Source organism: Leptosomus discolor, chromosome 7, assembly GCF_034619465.1.
Source record: "Leptosomus discolor isolate bLepDis1 chromosome 7, bLepDis1.hap2, whole genome shotgun sequence".
In the NCBI taxonomy this organism is placed as follows: domain Eukaryota; kingdom Metazoa; phylum Chordata; class Aves; order Leptosomiformes; family Leptosomidae; genus Leptosomus; species Leptosomus discolor.
In genome coordinates, this window is record NC_141397.1 from 35,566,892 (window position 1) to 35,585,341 (window position 18,450).

General features: G+C 38.3%; 1 protein-coding gene across 4 annotated transcripts in view; it reads right to left on the reverse strand.

Moving 5' to 3' along the window:
* Nucleotides 1–18,450, reverse strand: part of TNS3 (tensin 3) — a 233,099-nt gene that overhangs the window by 101,598 nt on the left and 113,051 nt on the right. For 3 of the 4 annotated variants that reach the window (XM_086467648.1, XM_086467650.1, XM_086467649.1), the window contains exons 1-4: nt 10,975–11,139; nt 5,104–5,154; nt 3,747–3,869; nt 2,183–2,247 (exon numbers count right to left, since the gene is read on the reverse strand). In XM_086467648.1, the coding sequence (XP_086323774.1) occupies nt 2,183–2,247; nt 3,747–3,869; nt 5,104–5,154; nt 10,975–11,124 (389 nt within the window). In that variant the 5' untranslated portion in view covers nt 11,125–11,139. Of the gene's footprint in view, nt 1–2,182; nt 2,248–3,746; nt 3,870–5,103; nt 5,155–10,974; nt 11,147–11,966; nt 12,020–18,450 lie in introns of those variants that run through there. The other variant, XM_086467647.1, reaches the window with a different exon arrangement.

An 18,450-nucleotide genomic window follows, 5' to 3' on the forward strand; every position in this document is an offset into this window, starting at 1 on the left:
CAAGTAATTCATTCAGTCTTTGTTTCTTATGCCCCAAGCCACCAAGGGAGAGAATGTTTAAAATAAACATGTCAATCTTTGAAAAAGAAATGTTTTACATCAGACAACCACAAACTCTTCAAATGCACAATTCAGAAGCAACATATTCCGAAAAATATGCCTTCTTCCATTCTCTACCCAGAATGGCTCTGATGCGGATCTTCTGCATCTGTGCAGAGGAAGGCAAGAGGGTATAGAAAAAAGAAACAGAAATTCCAAAGCTCAGTAAGAATGCTGTTAATCACATGTGCCAAGTAACATGCTATACTGATTCTGTTGTACCTATACCAGATAAAAACAATGTGTCTCTTAGGAGAGGTACTTGTCAGTGTTAATTCACATCAGGACATAAAAAAAGTAGAAGTTTCAAAACAATTACACTCTGGAATCTCTAATTTTAAATTCCACATCTAGTTCAACCTAAACGAGTTCTGAGAAAAAATATTGTGCAAAAATACATAAGCATCTCAGGCTAAAAATGGGATTTATACCTTTCTCAAGAACTAATCAGATGTTACCAATTGTCTTAACAGGGTGCTGGCTCAGGCTGTAAAATCATGCCTTTTCTTCATGGATGTTAAGGATTACATAGTGTGTGCTTAGAATATCCTTGACCCAAAAACTTTCTTCCTCACCTAACCCATCATAAGTCTTCATCTACACTACCACCCAGAATTTAGGCAACCCACTCATAACTGGCCAAAGACTGCTAGTACTTTACGCATTAAAACAGAGTTTACCAACTATTACAGAGAGCTCTGTTTATAACATAAAATAAAAAGGGTTTCACATCATAAGGCTTCTTCACTAAGCCTGAATTTTTTGGCATGTGCACACAGACAATTAGAAACTGCATTTAGTGTGAACATTCTCAAAGTCTTCTGAGGACCATTACTGACACAGCAGCTAGCACCCTCAGCAGCAACACATACAGCAATTTCTGCTTCTGTGAGGTTGCTCTGTAACACTTTGAAGAGCCTTGATAACGCCAGGGATATACAAGTCCTAGCTGGGAAACTTCCCCAACCTCATTCTTACACAGAAAAGTTAAGTTTGGCGTGTCATCCCTCAGCTTGTCAGGGGCAAGCCTGATATTATCCCCCTCCCCTTCCAAGTCTAGTTTAAAGATCTGTCAACAAGCCTCGCAAGCTCCTGAGCAAACGACTCTCTTCCCCCTTCAAAAAAGGCAAATCCCATCTGATGCCAGCAGGCTTGGTGCCACGTAGGCCATCCCATTATTGAAAACCCAAAACTGTGGCGGTGACACCAGGCCTGGGTGTCATCCATGCGTAACGGGCCATCAGCCTATAGTGATTCAGGACTCCATCTACTACAATATCACATCAAATCTATTACAGACAGGCTGGTATGAATTCAGAACCAAATTTGATTTAACCATGGCCTCTACAGTGCATTTCTATTTTAATACATTTACATATGTATATATAAAAGAGACCAAGGGAAAATAATTTGATTAAAAACCAAATAAAAACCCCAAAATTAAACATTCTTTTGAGACCATTTATCTATGTTGACATAAATTGTCAACTGTCATTTCATAATTTGAGAAAAAACAATTAAAACCAAGTAATCAGACACCTGTTGTTTGAACTGACTGCAAGACAAAGTCCAGATGATTTCTTAAACTGCATTCTGCACTTTCATCAATATCTAGGAATTCTCTATTCAAATATTGATTCCAGAGTCTAATAACTGTTTTCCTTAAGTACTTTAGGATAGTTTCTCATTGATTCAAAAGGGGTAACTTGATGGATGTGGCAAATAGATGGGATTAACAGAATAGAGATGGTATCACTATATAAAAAAATGGTTTCTTGCACATTTCTTTATGTCGAAAAACCCTTTAGAGAATTTTTCCACAGAATCATCGAATATCTGAAATTAGAAGGGACCTTAGGACACCATCCAGTCCAACCTCCTGCTGAAAGCAGGAAGAGAAGAAAATTCTGTCACGAAAGCATGCTATTTTAAGATATGCTCCAAGACTCTTTGAGAAGAAAACCTGACAGACCTTAACTCACGAACAGTAAGATGACAGACAGTACTACCATTAAAAGGCATATTTTTCTATTGTTTCCTTAACTGTAAAAAAATTACACAATATATATTGCTCACAACTTACCTTGCAGAAACATTGGTGAAGTGCATATACGATGATATGACTACGCCTATCCTTCCTTTTCCCCCCTGTATTAGGAAAAAGGGAATGATAACTTAATTTATTCCATTATTGGGCATTATTTTAAGACCAACACTTAACAAAACTTTAAGACAGGAGAGTCAGAGAGTGCTTTTGCTCATGCATCTCCTGTGTTGTCTGGAAGGTGGCAATGATGGGCAGCAGCTTGTCTGTCTACACAAGCTGGATGACAAGAGACATAAAAAACACCAAGTAAGATTTCTCTCTGTGTGCCTGTCGAGTCTTATTCACAGGAAATTATTTTTAAAAGAAACAATATGGAAGGGGAGTAGAAACATTGTATCAACTATTCTAATTTTATATTACTTTTTGCACAAATAATTCAAGACAAGTCTAGACAATGTTGCAATTTCTGGCATGAAATGTTATAAAATACTATTTTGGAAAGCATATGAGTTTCCAACAGGTTTGGGCATTTTCACCTCCCCAGCACCTGAGATTTATAACTACTACTTATTTTTCTATGGATAATTTTAAAAATATTACAAAATCTTACAAAATAATTTACATTACATAAATTTAGTACAATTTACCAAGTGGTAATTCTCACAGATTTCAGAACAGTTTCAGTCTCTCAGCTGATACAAGTAGCTTGTGATTGGAAACTTTAAAGTCACTACCGAAAGGCATTAATCAACAACAGGCACTGCCAATCTCTCTACAAAACGCCCAGGAATACTTTGCCGCCTTCTCTTTTGTCCCATGTATGGGCCATTCTTCTGCAGGCCTGCAACTAGGGAGAATTTAATAGTGTTCATACAATTGTGGCACTCTGCCTGCAAGCAGTTCAGAACTGGGGACTATACAACCTGACTTGAAGAGAAGTTTTGGTTCCACTACTATCCTCATTCTGCTTAGAGTAACACCTGCCAGTGATACAGAGACGGATTTGCCTTGAGTGTCACCAGCACAGCTACCAACCCAGTTCTGAATTCATTTTATCTTTATTTAACTAAGGCTTCTCTATTTCTCTTCATTGTGAACAAGCAAGAAGAAGAAACAACACTGCATGTTGGTAGCTTTGCTGTAAGACACTGCAACAACGTTGGCAGTTAGAACCTGCCAGAAGTACCCAGTAGGTACTTCACGCCCTCATTTCCTACAACCGTACGACAGTCTAAAGGGATGATCTGTGATATGTTACCTATCCTTATCCTGCAACAGCTACTGAGCTGGAAAAAGCTCAAGCTTCTAAATGCACTCAGAGAAGTAGCACTGAGCTTTGAAGGAAGCAAACTAACATCACTGCAGGCTATACCCAGAGCAGAGGCTACAACCACAGTTATCATAAAAAACCCATTATGTAACAAGCATGCACAGCCAGTGGATTTAACCTTACTTAAATTGACTGAAGATTTGGCACAGTTTCCAAGACTGAAAATAGATCAAACTTTTTTTATTTTCTAAAATGAGTGAGAATAAAGGATGAGGTTTTTGAAAACGTATACAAACTGACAAGTGACATGTGTACACAAAGCTCACTTACTCTGCAATGGATCACCACCACGTGTTGAGGATCATTGTTCAGCCACGACTCCATAGCCTTGCAGATGGTGCACACCTTATCAAGAGGCGGAGCATGGAGATCAGGCCACCCCACATCCATAATCTGCAATTAAACAAGCAACATTCATAAGAGACACCGTGACCCTAATACTATTAAAATCTGGCTTCAGATAACTGTGATGGTGAAGAGTCTCCACATTTTTTCCATCCCCAGATAATCATGTCATTCGAATGCCATGATATAACTAAAATAGGCTTACAGGTCTTTTAAGGGGAAGAAGGGGATTTGTTTGTGGTTTTTAAGATACTAGTACTTTTATAAAAACAAAGAACTCCCCCCACAACCTACCAACTGCTCACAAATGACAACATTTCTAAAGATCTTGATTTCTTAAAGAAGTTGCAATTAGAAATTCAGGTATTTTATAACGGCAAAATATTTAGAAGGTCAAAATTGGAACAATGACTGTTAACTGGCCTGGTCCAATATTTTGTGGTTGTTTTTATTTAATTTGCAATTTAGTTCCTTCACGTACAATAGATTCGATATCTCAAAATTTTGTTCCTATTTTCTATTCAACTTTACTCACTATATAATACAGTTTATGCAACCTATTATTATTATTATTATTATTAAGTATGTTAACCCTGACAAAACCAGTAACCATTAATAACTTAAATCCTTCATGATCAATAAAGCATTCAAAAGGTCAAAATTAAGAGTTCTTTTAATATTTTCCTCAGGTAGTGCATACCCCTGTAAATCTACTGCTACAAATAACATCTGTGCTACTCTGGCCTTGTACAGGTGTTGAAGAGTTCAGCACCTGCATATAATTTTTTACGACAAACAATGTAATTGGTGAGGAAGAGACAGACATCAATAGCTCCCTGCCTTATGTCTCTATGGTGCAGAGAAGCAACTACGAAAAGACAGTACAAAAAGGAAATCTGTATCTGAACAGAGTTCACTAGCTTTAGCTATCAGACTATACAGTACGTAATGCCTCGTATCCTGTGACTGCACAAAGAAAGAAAACTTGGAGTAAAATTTGTATCACACAATAGGAGTTTTTCAGTAGTCACAATGCGCTTCAGGTTCTGTGTGCAAAGTCTAAGAAAACAGCAGGAACAGCTCTGTAAAGTGCAGACCTACAGACAGAAAGCAGAACTTGGGAAAAAAATAAAAAGGGATGCAGGCAGGGTTTTTTAATCATCTTCCAAAAGTTGTTCTCTTACTCCGTATATCAACGCTTGCATAGCTTCAGGGCTTATCAGGCCATTTAATTTGTATTTAACATGAGAAAGAGAGGTATGTTATGGAAGACAACCAATACCTTTGGGTTAAGCTTGGCAAGGTCATATCTCTTTTCAGAGAGGTTTAACACCTGTTCAGAAAGAAAGAAAAAAAAAAAAAGAACCATCAAGACTTCATAATTTATGTAATAAATTATGTATTTGAAACACAAGCTCTATTTGAAACACAAGATAATTACAAGAAACTACAGTGGCAAGGCTTCAGGTTTGCCTACTGTTCTACTAAACTAAATTAATACGCAAAGTCCCTAGCAAATGTATTTCACGTATTCAGTCATTATACGACGAAACTAAATGTACATTTTGAAAAAGAACAATTAAAATTCTGCTACAGTTTATTTATTTCACATGGCTTTACTTTAGTCAGAAGTATATTGAGAGACCTGGGCACCATGTAAAATAACTGCACAGCATAAGAATTAACCAAGAAAAGTCTGGGAGGGTAGGACAGTCTTAAATATTTGAATGTGAGTGCCTAACAAGAAAATATTCGTCTGTCAAAACTTCACAGGGAAGATATGGCATAGCTAGTTAACTACAGCTTTGTGTGTGAGATCTTCCAACTCTTCTGCTAACCCATTAGACAGTAAATTATCATACACTTAGTGTGCTTAATGACGAACAGTTAAAGAGACAGACTGCCAAATTAACAGAAATAAAAATAAAGCCATGTACAAAAGTATATCTGACTCTTTCACTAGGAAATACTTTTAAATCAGTATCAGTAACAAAAAGCGGAAATATCAATACTCAACAACTGAAACAACGCTACAGAGGCAGCTTCTCTTTCATAGTGTGGCTATTTCACATCACAATGAGTTAGGTATAGATGACATCCATAATCATTTAAAAAGTCTCACTGCACTGTCAGAATGGGACAAATAGACCACAAATACCTAAATAATGAGAGGTGAGCCCATTATACAGTGTACAAGGACAATTTAAGAACCCTTTTCTGAAGCGTGTTTGGCATTAACCAGCACTCTCGGCAAAGAAGTCAAGAACTGAACAGGCTGAAGAAGCTACATCATTTCGCTTTGAGAAGTTGGTGCCTGCTGCTCACTGATGTAGTACTTAAATAAGCTGAATGTGCAACCCCATCATGGGCACAGTGGAAGCAGGAAGACATTATGCCATCTTTAAGAAAAAGTACACTTTTTGAACAAGAAATTAATCCAGGGAAACCTCCCAAATTAACAAGGTACCCAAGAAAATAGCTTCTGTTTTAAGCTGCATATGGTTCTGGAATCACACGTGATACTGACCATAAAGGGTATACACTGCTTTTATTGACGTCAAACCCCAAAAGAAAGCATAAAACTTCCTTATATGATGAGGAACATGGTCTTTATTTCAATATGTTGTTTGCATTTTAAACAGATTACTGCTGAAGAGCTAAATGGCAATCTAAAACTCATACACACACTGTCCGTATTATTTTGGATCAGGAAGATGTATCAACATTTACAGTTAAGATCATAGTTATCCTTCCAGAAATACCAGCTGTAATTTATCAGGAATGAAACCAGAAGTGTCTTATACAAATGACTCACAAAAATGTCTAGTTTTCTATCAGTCTTAATATCTGCAAAACAATTTAGTGGAGAGTTGTATTTCTCAGTACAGAATTCTTACAATTAGTGTTAAAGCTATGTTAAGAGATCAATTACCTAAAATTTTCCTCAGGAAAAAAAAGTGATATTTGGTGAGAACTTTTTTTATTCATCTTTCTTGTTGTATTTCTATGTAAGATCAGTTTACATCAGGATACGGCCCTGTTCATGGTGAGTATTCGTCACTGCTGGGTCAGATGGCAGACTCAAAGACACTGTTGTACCCTAGTCCCTGTCAAGCTATAGAGTAGAGATCAAACTGAGATACTCCAGGAGTCCTGTCAGCACAGGACAGAGACCAGAAGGGGCAGAAACCAACATTTCACGTACAACAACATAACAAGGGGTCACAGAAGTCTTTGAAGAGAAGCTATAAACAGATGTCAGTGGAAGATTAACTGTATCCTTTTTAGCATCTTTTTGGCATATCCCAGGTCTACTTACTTATATTTTGGTACAAGAAAGATGAACATTAGCCTTTAGTTCTATGAAACCAAATTATTTTGCCCTAAATACCTCATATAAAGAATAAAATGAAGTAAGATAAAACAAGTGGGGAAAAAGAAACCCTTCCTCCTTATACACACCAGAGAGGCAACATCCCTCTCCCCCTTCCCATACGAGTTAATCCTAAACAAGTAACTTGTACTATTGAGATAACATTAACTCTCTCACTCCGCTCAGCAGCACCACAGAACAAAAATAAGGAGACCTTTTAGCTGGAGAAGAGACCCTCATGAAGGTAGTAAAGGGTCTTAGATTTGGTCTGCTCCTGAATCAGATGACCAGAAATACAAAATCTCATGCCAAAGAACAGAAACAAACAGCATAAAGCTGGCAACTTCAGGAAGCAATTTTGGACACAAAGTACTGAGCAGGGAACAATTCACCAGCCTACAGCCTGTTCCATTAAGGAGAAGAGCCTGGGAGAGCAGGCAGGCAAAATTCTTCTACCAGGTGGGACCAAACTTGCTTGCCGAACACAGCGGTAGCCTTCTGTTGAGTAAAGATCAGGCAAAGAGAAAGGTGGCCGAAACACAACATAAGCTAAAATTAACCAACTAGTTCCAACTAGTAAAGCAACAGCAACACATAAGCATTACCACACCACTTACATACACAAGATGAAGAAAATGCAGAGCAGTTATATGAGTCTAATCTATGTACAAACATGTATACGCTAAGACTGCAGTGTAACCACTGAAATATTTTTATAAATTGTAGCAGCACGTTGGGGGTTTGTTTCACGTTTAAAAAAGAACTAACCACGATTTTAAACAATAGCATTTACTGTCAGATTCCTAATGCCTTTGATAAATGAGTTACTGTTCATCAGCTGTATGACCCTATGTAGATACCTCTCTAACTAGTGAGCTAATTTAGAATAGTTTACTCCTCAAAAAACTTTATTACCTTTCAGTCACTGTGGATACAAAATGTAACTGGAGCACACTAACAGAGCAGCAGACAGAAATACAGTAACTTGCTCATTTATCACTGCTCGAAATCAACATCAAGAGAACTGCTTTCACAACCATAAGAAGCACTGCAATAAAACCTGTTAGAGAAACTGAAAAAACCATACATATTTATGTTTTAAACACCAAAACATTCAGCTTTAAAAAATCAGACAAGCTTATAATGGATATTTTTGCTTAAAAGCTCAGAGTATCTGAACAATTGAGCATTACTCCTCTCCTTACACGTGCAATGTATGGCAAATGGTTTAGTCAAAATAGCATGACAAATACATTACTGATGAAGTTGATCAGAACAGTAACGTAATGGTGAATTTAGTTTTGCAAACTGAGTTTTTCAGTTGACACAGCAATTGTGTCATTTTAACTGTTTTTTGCTTTCTGACAGATGTTTGCACTGTGTGTATTCTGGAAGTATTAGTGTAAAGCAGCATTCACTTGGAATCAAGCCTTTGAAACTTGCAGTAACATATGCATTCATTTGCAACGAAGAGACAATTTTATTAGGGAATAAAAGGATGCTTCATTCTATCCTTTAAAACTCCTTACTCTGAAAGCTTTGGGTCTTCACATAAACATTTTTTGCAGGAAGACTCTGACAATGAAAATACACTGCATGAAAGCAAACATATCAATACACTACTGTTTCTTGGCCACTTTAAAGACTATTTTTTAACAAATGTATTACAGAATATTTTACTTCTCTCATTTTTTCTTTTCTCTGTCTAATCCAGAAATAATCTTAATTCATGATTAATATAAAACACTAACAACTTAAGGACAAGAGGGAATGGCCTCAAGTTGCACCAGCAGAGGTTTAGATTGGATATTAGGAAAAATTTTGTCACCAAAAGGGCTGTCAGGCATTGGCACAGGCTGCCCAGGGAAGTGGTTGAGTCACCATCTCTCAAAGTATTTAAAAGACATGTAGATGCGGCACTTAGGGACTTGGCAGCTTGACTCGATGATCTTAAAGGTCCTTTCCAACCTAAACAATTCTATGATTCTAGTCTATGATTGAAACTGTCTTTTGCTATTTTTGACGTAAAAGCTTGCTTGTTGTAACAGCCAATTTCTAAAGGCGATCAGCATTCAAAGAACAGGCTTTTACAACTCTCCATGAATTTTGACACATCACTGCATTCTTTCAGAGCATCATCTCGAATTTTTCAACACAATGCGACTTCCCTCTTGCTGACCAAGGCCACACACATACAAACAGAATAATCAATGAAAGTACTACACAGATAAGACAAAAATGCAGTTTTGAAGTTTTTTTCCGTTAGACAAAAGTTATGTTTCTTCTACGAACCATAGCCTCCTGAAGTTTTTTTTTTTTTCAGGACAACAAAGCAGAGAAAAATTTACTGTACACTATAGACAGGCTTCCATCTCTGGTCTTAGACCATCAAAGTATAATCCTCTACTGTTAGAGCAAAGGAGATACTTATGATTTTTTGTTCATACTCTTCATGACAGAGACTCAAACAGGCAACAATGCCGTCGCCCAGTTCTTTGGGCATATCATTGCCCATGTCTGTCTCCACTACCAACTCTACTGGCAACAGTTCAACATGTATAAAAATCTGGAGGGAGAACAGCTAGACAAGAAATTACAAATTATTTGTAGTATACGTTCTGCTAGCTGAGACCCTGACCTAATGAAAATAAAATTGTTCACTTCAGCAGAATGGCCAACATGCATACTTCACGGGGGGGCGCAGGGGGGTGTCTTTGGGGTTGGGGGGGGGGCGGGGTTTGCTGCTATACACACACCTCTCGAGTAAACTGAAGGGGTCTTTGAAACATGAGGAACAAAAGACAGTTTAAAAAGGGGTTCTCTGGATCTACAGCCTGGCTATGGTTTGCCAGGTTCCCTCGCAAATTTGCGGAAACACACTTGGAGCAGAAGGCATCAAACTTTCTTTTGACACCTCAGTTTGTGAGCAAAAGATAATGTATTTAAATTGTTAGGTGGAATCTCTCCAGAAACTATTTTCCACTATGAGTCAAGTTCATGCTCCAGAAGCCATGGATTTCATTCTAATAGTTTACACATGCTAACTAAAAAGACATTAGAAGAAAAAAGTAAATAAAATATTGGCCCTGATTTAAATTCATCTTCATAGAACAAGCTGAGACAACACATGCCATAGAGTTTAGATGCACTAGCCAGAAACAGCACAGAAGATTAACAGTTTGGGTCACCATTTAAAAAAAAAAAATAAAAAATTCTGCACACGGAGCTCATTATAGATTTGCTTACAAATGAATTTCCTATAAAAAACTAAACAGCAGGAAAAGAAATGCATCTATATCAAGTTAATGAGAAAGAGCTGGACAGAACACACAAACATTCACCCTACTCTTATTTGCTGTTTCACAATACGTCGTAGAGACAGCCAAGACATGATGGTGAGAGATCATCAGATACCCAGCTGAGGACCCAGATGTAGCTGGCTGCTAGAAAAAAAGAACATACTCCACATTGCAGTGTGTGTACCTCTTAAAAGCATGATTTGGACAATTAAAATGCTCAGTGCAATTATTCTACAGCGTCTGACTATATGCTATCACAATGGAGACTGCAGTGCCACCAGCAGAGAAGTGCTCTTAATATCTGTCCTTGCCTAACAACTTAAAACACTACTCAAAATGTTACTCTTGCTTGCAAAGCTGTAAAGATAGACCAAAGAGGCTTTGGATAAGTGACCTTTAGTTTATAATGGTGTGTGTGGACCAACAAATGGTCCTCCTGCACGGCAGAAGAAGTATCACAAAAGACTGATCCTACACATACCAAGTAATTATCCCCATGTTTGGATTTGAGCATTCGGGTTACATCTTGCAGATTGTGGAGATAAGTTTCCTCAGAACAGCTCGCAGGGAAGGATACAGCGATGATCCGCTCTGTGATGTAAGTGAGGTCAAGTTCATAGCCTTCCTCCATAATGTGATCCAAGTCCACACTTCTGCGAAGAAATTAGATGTGGCAGTTCAGAGCAAAGCAGTCAAGAACAAGCATACTGTATCAATGAGAAGAAACTGCAACTTGGACTCACACAGTCAACCACCTGATGCTTCCAATATTTTCATTACAATTACAACTTATTAAATGCTTACAGAGCTCAAATTATTCACCTCAGTACACAAATGGGAATTAGCCAAACATCAGAGTACTTCACACCAAAACAATAGTGAAAAAAAGCTCTGCAACCAATAACACAGAAAAGCAGCAAAATGAATACAAGCAACTTTGACAAACACTAATGCAACAGATCTGCGAGTTAAATAGAAAACATATAGGTACTTATGTGTGCACAAATCTCTTTCTGTAGAATTCTGCAAATGCTTTACAAACTGATAGATTCACCAGTGATCTGTAAAACATTGCGGATAGATACAACCTTGAAATCTGCTCCGAGTAACATTGAATTGAACCCAAAAACCAGTCCCCAAACTGCAAGAGACACCACTGTAATGCAATTAATTTCACAGGTTAGTCTACAGATACTGTTTACTACTTCTTTTCCAGGCTGAGGGCACAACCAGGCACCTTACCTTGTCCTTCTTAATAGGACAATCAGAAGATTACAGTCATTAAGTTAAAAGTAAGCTCAGCAAATATGCGCAGTTGTTTTCTCAGATAGGGACCGTAAAAATGGTCCTTGCATAGGAGGACATGTCTTGCAGAAGACTGAACTCACAGAAATCACAACCACAAATAACAAAACCTGAACCCACCACAGCATTATGTGACACTACTACACAAAATACGAAAGAAATACTTGCCGTGTTCCTTTGTCACAACTGAAAGAGGAGTTCTTCAAAGCACTGCTGGAACTCTGGAACAAAGAAAGCAAAGCAGTCAATACGGTACCTTCCTTGCTGCCACTGATGCCAATGTTCCTGCCTTTTTTCCTCATTTATTGTGTCCATACTGTGGAAAACTACACCAACAACAGGATAAGAGAGTACCATCGCCTTATGTTTTGACTACAAACACTGTGGTTATGGTCAGGTTATGTCCAGCTCTTCATACAGACTCACTACTACCTCTTCCAATTCACTACTGCCAGAGAAGGACTGGTTGTCTTTTGTGGTCTTCTTGGTAACTACATTAAGATTAGAGAAAACATTCAATAGACTTCTGAAAGACAGAGCTTGAATTTCCGTATAAACCTGCAAAAGTAAGTTCCTCTCAAGTGATTCTCTTATGACAATATTGAAAAATAGACTCATTTTATTCCAGTATCAGAGTCCTGGGACTTTGAATTGAAGCCTGAGCTGCAATGGTTTTGCTTTATGAGAATTTAGTGTGTGTCTTTTCCATTTCTTCAGTAACTTTTCATTAAAAAGTGTCAAATTGTTCTCCCCTATGAACCTGAGTAATACAATTTTTCTCACCTCATTTTAGCTGTCTCGGAATTAAGCTCCAGTGTGATAGTCACCCAAGCTCTCTGTACACAATGAAGTAAAACAGAGACATTGGGGCGGGGGCATAGCCCTTCCTTCCAGGACAGGTTTTTACAGAGAGACAGCTATTACTATACTAACAGTAAATAAAAATAAATATTTACTTTACATTTATATATATCTTTTTATACAGAAAATGAGAAGTTCAATTTAACTCCATAAGAGAAAGAGTATTCATTCATCTTCCTGCCCTGAATTTATACCTACCATACAGAAAAAATGCACAGGAAATCCTATTTAGATGAAGGGTAAGAGCTGGAAAGCTGATAAACCCTACTGGTTTTGGCTACACACATGACAAATATTCCCAAACCAAATAAATTGTGATTGAACGGAAAAGGCCTTAAAACTTTCCATACAGTAACGCTGTGTATCAAAATCTGGGGATAGCTAGGACACATATGTTTCCTGCCAAAGTTTCTGGAAATGAGCTGTTCTGGCAAATTTTAAAGCACACGTGATGGCAGAAGGTGCACCTCACCTAAGTTCTTCGTCCCAGTTCTACTAGTCCTATCTTAGACAACAGAAAATAAGGAAACTTTTTCAGCTCATTTTCAGCTCAAAAATGTCAGGTATTTTCAGCTTCTTTTTACTCAATACTTTTTTAGGATTTTAAAGGCTGTAGGTAACACATTACAGATGCCAAATCAAGTAAATAACTAGTATCTGACTTTCAAGACAAAGCTTCTAGTATGTTTTGTTTTGTTGTATAACTAGAAAGCAATTAGCAGAACATGCCTCTCCCTCCTCTTTTTTGGTCTCCTTTGGTCACACAGGTGTACCCATTGCCTAAGGAGTACTTCCACCATTTTTAAATAGATTTTATGACTAACCCTCCATGTAACCTGAATGATCAGTCACTTAGTGGCTTCCTCTGGTAAGAAAATAAGTGATAAAAATAATTCTCTACTCCACACTGTTGGAGCATATAAACTAGCATATAACCATATGTATCATGCAACATATAACCATATGAAAAATAACATAATGCAAACCACTAGCAGAAAAACCCCTGTTAGTAAGATCCATATTTACTGTATGCATGCCATGTCACCTGCTGAAATGCATAGTATTATATAGTCTTTCCTGCTCTGTGCACAGAAATGGATAATCTTGACAGCTTCCAAAATTCAACAGCTGGCACAACTTAAAACTTAAATCACCAGTGCTGTTCGAAAATAAATTTTATTTTATTAAAATAATTAAGGACCTATAATACAGTTTAAAACTCTAGCTGATTGGTTGCACAAATAAAAATATAAATATATCAGTTTTAAAGTACTCTTCTTCTGAGATCTCACCTGGGTATCACGTTTCATTGCATGGTCTTGAATAGCTGCAATACTCTTCAATCTGTCGTTATGGGTACGCTTTTATACAAATTCTGGACGCCCCCCAAAATCAACAGAACCCTACCATCTTCAAAAGATACCATGAAACTTCCCATTGCCTATCTATGGTGCACCAGGCTACTAAATCTTACTTAAGTCTTCATAAAGCCAAGACCACCTTGTACATTTATGTTGAAATGACCTGTTCACAAATGGACAGTCAAGCTCTGTTTTCCTGCATGTCCTCTAGATCATAGTCACTTCCTCCTCTCTTCCATGGCTTAATTACCTACCAGCTAGTGATGCATTCTTTTTTCCCCAGTTTTTCTTTTTACTATTTGGTTTGTTTACTAATTACCAATGGCTACACCACTAACTTTTCCCCTCACAGCTAAAATATTTAGCGAAATCCAACAGACTATGTGATTTACTACAGATGCAAAATTGTTACTGAAAAAGCTTTTTATATGTTTGATGAAACATATACCATATATGCACATCCCCCTACAACGTGTTCTCAAACACACAAAGAAGGTGTTACAGCACTGCTCGCAACAGGCAATCTGTAAATGTGAGCTGTATCTTACCATGCGTCTGACTGAATTCAGTAATAGTCAATTAAAACCAATCTTCAACTTTTGTGACTGCCTCTTTTTCTTCCAACATTTCTGCATTTTCAGGGTCATTTCAATGATAAGAAGGGATTCTTCATCCTGCACCAAGTCATACACACCTATCAGCAGAATATGAGTTTCACCAAGTACACGATTTAATGGTACAGGGCACACTATCCATAAAGGCAAATCACCTCCATCTGAGTGGAAAAAAAAAAACAACACTATTTTCTGCCTTACTGAACTGGAGGGATAATAGCAAAACATTTACCTAATCTTCCAAGATAACAAATGCCATCTGGCATCTCCCAGGGTGGACAATTACACAGAAAATCTTGCAAAACTGAGACGACTTTCATCTCCTGTCAGCCAACAGCAGCACGGAAGACGAAGGGGAGCAAAAAATAATGGCTCAAAATGGGATGTTTAACCACCCCTGGCTAAAAATTTATAGAGTTGTAACTAGGACAGATCCAGTGGAACCAGTGCTTGATTTGTTGCCAGTAGGATTACTTTTCCTGAGATTACTTTTCTATGAGCTTCTCTCCACAATTCTTGTTCCCCTGCTTCCCTGGGACTGCCTGGAATGCAGACAGTATAATCAGTCATTTGAGAAGCAGAGTTCTGAAAAAAAGAAATCACCTCCCATTTATCTGTTCATTCAGTTTTAAGGAGTTTTTATATCCCAAACAAACAGATCAATCCCAAACAATAACACATAAAAACTACCCTTATGTAAAGAAGTGCAAAGAGCCTTTTGGACAAATTTAGCTGCAGCTAGTGTATGGATGCCAGCAGGGGGAAGCAATGGCTTCTCAAAACACAACTGTCTTCTCTCCAGTCACAGAACGACACTAACAAGCAAATTCATTGCATCTACAGTACTGCATCATTACCCTTTGCCAGTGAAAACTAAAGCCATGCAACACTTCCCTTTGACATCCTCCTTACTGATCTTTTACCACCTTTCGCTCCTGAATCTAGTCCTGGGCACACTGCAGAGCTTGCTATCCCACCTTGCTCAAAAACACAGTCCTCAGACAAGACCATCCCAGAGTCCAGTACAGCCCTGGTGTGATATAGAAGCTGAGAAACAGGCCCTTATTTAATTCTACATCATCTTCACCAGCTCACAACAGTCACTAGAAGGTAGAGTTCCCCAGCACAGCCTGCAGTCAATGGAAGCGTAGGAAGTGGGCAAGACAGCAATTAAAGCACAGCTTGGACAAGACAGGCTTTTGAGATCAGTCCTGTTTATTCACCTTCCTCGGACACCAGGGTGAACCTGCTTATGGATTACCTGGTCTGGCTCAATAGCAAGGTTGTGCTGTCCCAGGCTGCATCTCGTACCTTTACAATCTCTCTTCCAGACTCTCTCCACAGTTCCAGAGGAAAAACGTGACACAGATGTATGTAGTACAGGCCATCTCACACAGGGTGGCACTGAGACACCTTCTGCACTAGTCCAGAAACAGAAGGAATAAGGAATAACCTCTCTGCTAAGCCTGCATCCCCTCGCCTATGACGAAAGGCTGCCTCTCAAGGAAAGAAATGGGGACAATAAAGTAAAAATAATAAATCATATCTGTAAGAAAAATCAGGTGTCTCAGTGAGATGATCATCCTCAACCTTTTCAAGAACTGAATAAGGGAACCTGGGTTACAGCTAGTAGGCTTACATTCCGTAGAAGAGCTTCACGGACCAGAAAGATCAGGGAAGGGACAAAGGGTAAAGGGAGATGAGTTTTGCCCCAGATAAATTCTTTTGCATTTTGTCAGTACACAGATTCATTGTCTTTTATATGACAGCTCTGTGGGGAAAAAAACAAACAAAGAAACAAAAAAAAAAACCTGGTATGTAAACTGCTAGTTTCCAATACCAAAGTAAAACTAGACATGTGGGCCACACGTAGGCTTAGAAATATAAGGTGGGATAATGACTTACCCCTTTTGAGATTAGAATCAAAGGCAGACTAAGGAAGCCAAATGAAAAAACATCCAGTAGCCTTTCCCAAGGTCCTGTTCCTGGCATTGAACTATAATATAGTAACACAATATCTGCTTTAAAGCGATCTCAGCAGAATATATGAACCACAAGTTTCAAGGACTGGGTAGTTTTAAACAGCCGAGACAGCTGAACTTCAACTACAGGCTCCTCCGAGTAACAGCACTACTGAAAACTCATGGTTCCAGGATCTGATGTGCTCATCTGTTTCTCTCCAGTGCTCCTTCTTGAATGGGAGCATTAACAAGCGTAAGGATCAATAAGTAGAAACTACAACTACCTGAAATGTAAATCAATGAGTAATCTGTGACTTAAAGGTATCGGGACATATTTTGAAGGAATGACATGGATCTATTTGGGATATAAATATTTTATTTGTGCCTATTTTTAATGTTGATATAAGCATCAGTAAACAACTAGCTAATCTGTCATAAAATTACATGCATTTTACAAAGCTTCTAATTAGCTTATGAAACTTTTTTCCACATAATTGTTCACCATTCAAACAGCAACAGATAAGAATATGAATAGAGAGACTATCATCAGGAGACCTAAATGCATTTTAAAAATTTGTGATGGTATTTTCATTCACCAAGCCATGGATAGGAAGCAGAAGGAATTCTCTAACCTATTTTAAGACATAATGTAACACTGCTATACACTCGGGGCTACTGCAGAAAAGACAGGACAACGAACTACACTGATCGTTGGACTGCTCCACCGTGGTAATTCCCACTGACACAGTAGTTTCTTTTAGAAGCTACAGTGAAACACATGTTTGGATGTCTTGGATGAGAACCACAATTTGCATAATCTTTTGGCCTCTGGCTTTAGAGCGATGCCTTATGTGGAAAGCAAAGATTTATGCCTTGTGAATACAAATATCTCTCTGCTCCTGCAGTAAATATTAAAAAAATCAAAAAATCTTTTTTGTAGTTGACTCTCTGCAGAAGAGATTTATCATTATCTCTACTGCAAACAGCTATTTGTTCAGCTGTACATTTTCTTTTTGTTCTGTATACGGTGTTCCATAAAAAAATAAGTCTCTGTTCCCCTGCGTGGTGTGACAGCAAGAGTCCAGACAGATGTGCCCCTTGCAAGTAGCAGTGTCTGCATAAGTTATAAATCCCAGCTCGCTGTCTTCCTGCCAAAAACTACCCCGACTCTTAGCTGCTGGCAAAGCTGCTCCCACAATTCTTCCCTACAACACTTCAGCCAAGACAGGCCAGGGTCCCATAAACACATCAACTGTAGGACTTCGTAATCCAGCTCATCTTTTATCACATTTGTGGGGCACGTGGAGATGGAGTTTCATCTACCAGTCTGCCAGGACAGCAAGTAACTAACTGGGGCAGGAAGATCACCTTCCAATTCACTTAAATTCAGAAAAGCAGCCCTGCTCACAGCCTGAAAGTTCCTGGTACAGCTGGGTCTTCAATCCATCCTTTTCTCTTAAAAAAATGAAATTGATAACAGAAAGAAGGCACATAGCAAATTTTTGCTACTAAGGGCTTTTCAGGAGAGAATACCGAATGCATGTAAAGTCCATATTCAAGTGAGAATGAGGCACATCTGTTTTATGTCATATACAATTTTACAGATACACATATTCAGATTTGGAAAACCGTAATATTTCTGAAGCCTTAGTTCTACAATGTCTCAAGACCAATAGTTCACAGGGAGCTTCGTGAGGCTAACACCCAGCCCTACTCCGTGATGCCTAACGCTGCCTCTTGCACACACAGATCAGGAACATGCCTGCCTGGGTGAGTTAAGAGTCGTGTCAACATGCGAACGACTGCATTCCACTGCAAACCTATGGAGAAACTCACTATGTCCCTATTTAAGCAT